Source organism: Cibotium barometz, chromosome 13, assembly GCF_041138505.1.
Source record: "Cibotium barometz isolate CiBa-2024 chromosome 13, ASM4113850v1, whole genome shotgun sequence".
Lineage (NCBI taxonomy): Eukaryota > Viridiplantae > Streptophyta > Polypodiopsida > Cyatheales > Cibotiaceae > Cibotium > Cibotium barometz.
The window spans coordinates 27,202,527-27,208,530 of NC_141058.1; the positions used below are offsets into that span (position 1 = coordinate 27,202,527).

Consider the following 6,004-nt stretch of genomic DNA (forward strand, 5'->3'; position numbering starts at 1 on the left):
CTAAAATGGCAATATGCCCAAAGCTTTGCAAAAATCATCGAACTTCTCTTGTGAGAGAGCCTTCGTGAACATATCTACCACATTGTCGTGTGTGTAGACATAAGCCAAGATAATCTCTTACAATGAGCCTCTCCTCGACATAATGATAATGCAACTCAATGTACTTTGTGCAAGCATGGAATTATGGGTTCCTCGCAAATGGCTAATGCACTCTAGCTATTAATGAAGACAGAGGTGGGGGATTGCTATCCAACACGAAGATCTCCTAAAAGGTGTCTGAGCTATACAATCGTTGTAAAAGCTAGCATATACTCACCTTCAAAGCTCAAAGTGGCCAGTGTCGATTGCTTCTTGTTGAACCATGATATACCTAAATCACCAAGGTGAAAGAAAAACCCGCTAATGGACACTCATGTGTCATAACATCTCATCCCAATCGAAATCATTGAAAGCATGCAAGTGAACATCACCACCCTTACCATAGAATAAGCCAAGGGACTGAGTGCCCTGTAAGCATTTGAATACTCGCTAACTGCCAATACTTACTTCTAGGCTACCAATGCTTACTTCTGGGACTGTACATAAACCTACTAAATTGAAATTAAATGTTTGGCCTCGTATTACTAGATAGGTAAGGCATTTATCTTCTCATACCATGCTTAACCTACATACTTCAGAATCTTGTTCCTTCTCAACAAAACCATAAGGCTTAGATATAAATATTCCCAATTGAGAGCAATGGAGCTCCATTATAAAGACGGCAAACTATCTAACATCGATAATGAGCTTGACTAAAGCTTCCGAAAAGAGCTCCAAGCTTGAGTTGATCTTGTGAGCTGAAACTCTCTTTGTTAAAAACATATCTTTAGCATCTGCTTTCTTCTAGAGCAATGGAGAGACAAAACTATCTTACAGAGATAATGAGCTTTACTAAACCTTCTAGAAGGAGCTCTAGGCTTATGTTGATCTTATGAGCTGAAACTTCCATTGTTGAAAAGAGATCCACTTGCTACTCATTTATTCAAACTTCAATGGGCTGTTTGTATTGCAGCTTAGCGGTGTCCATGTAAGGTTCATGTATCTTATCTACCCGAACAGTTTTACCTTGCACATTTATACAAAAAAATCACTACAATTGTGCCAAAGCTATTGACAAGAAATTGGTTAGAATTCTGTACAATTTTAAGGGACTCGTCCCATTGAGTTGGTTGTCTAATGTAGAAAAGAAAACCCATCACGAAAGTTCATTATGGAACCTTCCAAAAAGCATGTCTAAATGCAAGACATGTGAAGTCTTCCTAGAATAAATAACCTCATAATAAAAATCTACAAATAAACATTGAGGTACCCAAAGAGCCCACCTTGACCATGACTTATTAACAGTGAATCTACCAGCGAATCAGCTAGCTGAGGTCAATATTGACAAGTTCTGGCGTTCCCCTTTCCCTTTCATTACCAGGCAGCTCTATTCCTAGTTGACCTTTATCTCCGGCTCCAAATGCATACAGCCTTCCTGATTCTGTGAGAGCAAGGGTATGTGCGTTGCATGTCTCTGTATTTGTCCGGCTTATCTGCACAATACGCTCCTTCCTCTCCTTAAATGGTATCACCAATTCTGGGGAAAGCAAGTCTTCCTGATGCTGGGCCTGCAAAGTAAGTGTTGGAATTCAACCCCTAATATGACTAGAACAGATGAATGGCAACACAAACTCTTTTCAGATGCCAAAACATTGAAGGTATCCCTTGCACTTATGGTAGTGCTTTGAATATGCATGAGGTAAAGAAAGGTGCAGGCAGTTTGCAGGAGGATTGGGGGGAGAGAGAGAGAGAGAGATGACCTTCACATGACCCAGACTTGCCTCTCCACATCCAAAAGAATAAACATCTCCATTGTCTGCCACGACAAAAGTTGCATAATCACCAGTAGCAACATGCACTGCCTTCACTCCCTCTAATGCAGTTACAACCTTTGGCAGACCTTCACACTCCCAATTCCCATGACCCAAGCACCCATACCGTCCCCATCCCCATGTACATACACGGCCATCTTGACCGACTGCTGCAGCATGCCACGCTCCAGCTGCCACAGCAATTGGTTTGAGGCTCATCTGCTGGAAATGTTCAATCTTACGGGGATAGGGCTCGTCTGATCTGGTGCCGTGCCCAAGCTTTCCTCCAAGGCCACAGCCTACCGAATGTACCGACCTGCACTCATTAAAAAAGTCAAGGTTAACAAGCATCAACCTCAAGAAAGCTTGAAAGCGCTTCTTAATATACAAGGAGAATTACATGCCACTGGGTTGATATGCAAGTGCAAGCAAGTAGCAATAGCCGGCTGCAATTTGTACCACAGGAATGTTCTCCAAAGAACCTTTCAGAAGTTGTGGTTTCTTATCTTGAAGATCAGTTCCATGCCCAAGCTTAATATCTGATCCCCATGCAAATGTGTACACACTGCCTTCTCGTGACAAAACAGCTGTAAAATAGTTCCCGATTGCTGTCTGCACAACAAAAATCCCCTTAAGTGACTCCACAAGTCGAGGAGTACTTATCCGTTTTGACACAGAGCCTCCATGCTCTGCCTCACTGAAGGCATCCTTCCCAAACGTGTACACTTGGCCCATGTCTGTCACAAGCATTGTGCGGCCTACTCCTACGGTTGCTTGAATCACACGAACGCCCTGCAGTGATCTGCAGGATTTCAACCAGACAAGTTAACATTGTGCTACTTTGCATCCAGATAGCTCATTCCCATGAGATGCATCAAAATTGAGCTGCTATGATGGTATCCCACATTTGCATCATACAAAAGATAGGATGCAGAGAAATCTAATGCTGACCTCAGTACCCGAGGGCGCCATTGTTCTTGCGAATCACGACCCAATTGCCCTATACTGTTGGATCCAAAGGTGAATACTGCTCCTGATTTGGTCACCACCACACTGTGACCAGGACCTGCAATAGTTTGACACTTCTCCCGCCTATAGCAAACTTCCCCAGCTTTAAGAAACCTCAAAACCAGCTTCCATGATCCTCCGCAGCGCTGCTTTAAAGCTTGCTTTTCCCCTTCATTCATTGGTTTGAACACCGCCCGAGCTTGGCACATGTCCAAAGCTGCAAGCTCAGCAAGGGATAAACTTATATCGGGTGAAAAATTTGCCGGGTTCTTGAAAAATGAAGAAGTAGCCTGCAAGCAAACAAGGATAACAGAAAATATATGACAGACAGACAGACAGACACAGAGAGAGAGAGAGAGAGAGAGAGAGAGAGCAATCCAATGATGGTCATGTCTACAGACACCTTTGTGCTATGCCGAAAACAGTCAGTTGAGACACATCCATTCTAATGAAGAAATGACTTGCCTCCAAATGAGCCAGGTCTTCTGGGTCAAGATTGCATGCACTTAAAACATGTAGCACAATAAAGGGATCCAACGACGATGGGAATTCTCCTTGGAATGTCTCCCCATAACAAAGGCGCTTTCGCCATTGGAAGGTTTGCATTTGTGGTGAGGCAGATTGAGACCACTCAGTGGCATTGTAGTACGGAGGCACTGATGCTGTCCACAAGGCACCGCTTGCCCCTGCAGCATCCATAGTGTCCATAGTTTGTTGCCACATGTGTCACAGTCGATCAAAGCTTCCTTCATGCACTGCAATTGCAAGACTAAACATTCAATATAGACTTAGTAAAACCTCTAATCAATTATGTTCTGCCCTCTATGCATGCCAAAGTAAAGCAAAAACATTGGCGCCTGACACTTGATAACAATACATCATTAACCATTCCCAAAAGTTATTGCTTAGCAATGCAAAGCATCTAAAAAGAGTCTAAAATCTCTCTCTCAGCTCTGCTGCTGCCTGCAGATGTATGTTATGTACATACATATACATACATACGTACGTACATACATATACATATACATATACATACATACATACATACATACATATAATACACAACTGTGTTGTAGTTCAAACTCACACCCACATCAGTGGACTCCATGCATTGTGAATTTAAAAGGCCCTAAACATGGTGCTTCATATGGTCCAACATAGAAAATTATGGAGTCTTTTTTTTTTCAGTGTTTTTTCAGACCGACAAAAAAAGATACAAGTATATCAAGAATATTACGAATCAAGGCTTTAATGCTACACCTCATTTCTAGGTTTACATGAAAAAGGGTTTGGTGAAAGTAAGAGAAAAAAGCAGGGCTTTCCTTACCTTGAATCGATCTAGGTCTTCATCTCTCACATCCAAAAAGATTGGCCTTCTGCTTTTAGACTACCCTTTCCTGGAGCTATCTGCTATCTTAATCAGGGTCTTTGTCCGGTATCTAAAAAGGCACCAAAAAAAAAAAAAAAAAAAAAGCACACCTCTGCTCAGAAAAAGCAGGAAAGGAGTACCTTCAATCACAAAGAAGAAGAAAAAAAAAGCAAAAAGCAACGGCCTTCGACACTCACAAACAAAGCGCCTGATGAACTCAATTAACATGTTAATTTCAACAGAAATTTTAAGATGTAAACAACGGCGACCTAGCCCACATCTTGCCATCCTTAGATATTGCGAACCCATCAAATAGATCACAATGCGCCCATTATTAGCGTTTTTTAACAATGACAAAATGCCATAATTAGCATATCAGTCATACAGGAAATCGCTAAACAAGGTCAACCACATGAGCGTTAAAACCTGCTCTGAATTTTTATTATTGATCATAGATTTAAAGCCTTTCTTTTTTCACAAAGATAATGCTTCTCTTTTCTTCTTTACATCCACAGAATCCCATCCATCTTTACAGCTTGCACACTTGGAACGAAAAAAGAAACACAACTACACGTAGCAGAGATACAATATATGCGGTGATTTACAAAGCGATTTTATTCTTCTCCGCAGCACAGCAGGTGGAGCTCACAACACACAATCTCTCAAAATCTATCACAAAGGAAAGGAACCCATGTGAAATCAGTGGGTTTGCGTTAGATTCGAGAAAAGCGCAGAGAATCGCTTGATGAAGAAGGGGCTGGCTATGGCGAAGCCAAGGTCTGTAATAGTTTTCCTTTTGTGGCGTGGGGCAAAAATAGGAGAAGGCGATAAATGATGTATATGCGTGTGTCGTGTGCCTTCCTAAAAAAGCCTCCAAATTTAGCAGGTGCGCCATTTTAGCACAGAGGGGGGCATAAATTAGTTAAACTTGGATTAGTCACCTAATCACGAGGAAAAACAGCTTTATTTATATTAAACTTGGAAAACCTAGCTCATCATTCTATGACAGGCTAAAGCGGCTGAATATATGGAAAGGTGGTTTAATTGATCACGCAAGTTGTGGTCAGTTTGGAATCTTGATTAAAAAATTGGTCGATTGCTTGATTAAATGGGCTTAATAAACAAATGTTAATCTTAATCGACAGTAAAATTTGATCAAATTACTCTACTTGAGTTTAATGGATGCAGAATATAAGAGATTCATCTAGATGACTAAGATTTAAGATATTAGAGCATGTAAGTTTAGCGCGCTAATCAAAGGATTAGGTCAATCATTATATAGTGCTTTAGAGATTAAGTAGAGCAATCATATGGATCATTGGACCTTAATGAAAGGCTAAAGATGAAGATTATGCATTGGATTAGAGCTTAACTAGATCGAAATTGGGAGGTCATTTTTTGAAGTGTTTTTCAAAAGCTTGGATAGCAACCTTTTTGATATTTATTTCATATATCTTTCCCAACGCCACACAAACCAACACTTTGAATACGTACACTAGTCTGTCTCTCTCTTTGTACCGAATGCTTATTTTAGCTCTTGCTTGCAAAGAGAGAGAAAAGTTTAAAAAAAAAGGCCAAGAAAAAGAGCACAATTATAATAATCTTTGGCATTGCTCGTACTACAACTTATATAATTTTGGCCAAGAAAAAGAGCACAATTATAATAATCTTTGTCATTGCTCATACTACAACTTATATAATTTTGGGTGCCTTAGTTGGTGTAGCCCATTGGCTCTCA

At 40.7% G+C, this 6,004-nt stretch overlaps 1 protein-coding gene across 11 annotated transcripts; it reads right to left on the bottom strand.

Annotated features, from left to right (window-relative positions):
• Positions 1-1,087: 1,087 nt before the first annotated feature.
• On the bottom strand, positions 1,088-5,238 carry LOC147632550 (ultraviolet-B receptor UVR8-like). Of its 11 annotated transcripts, none has more exons than XM_086807324.1 (7): positions 4,872-5,237; positions 4,225-4,336; positions 3,363-3,652; positions 2,841-3,187; positions 2,290-2,691; positions 1,839-2,205; positions 1,088-1,646 (listed from the first exon to the last, which is right to left on the bottom strand). In XM_086807324.1, exons 3-7 carry the CDS (start codon positions 3,618-3,620, stop codon positions 1,404-1,406), a joined length of 1,617 nt encoding a protein of 538 aa, XP_086663450.1. In that variant the 5' UTR covers positions 3,621-3,652; positions 4,225-4,336; positions 4,872-5,237; the 3' UTR covers positions 1,088-1,403. The 11 variants fall into 11 exon arrangements, with proteins under 11 accessions (XP_086663450.1, XP_086663451.1, XP_086663448.1 ...); XM_086807325.1 differs by having other exon boundaries at positions 3,363-3,666; XM_086807322.1 differs by having other exon boundaries at positions 4,464-5,237.
• Positions 5,239-6,004: the final 766 nt, after the last annotated feature.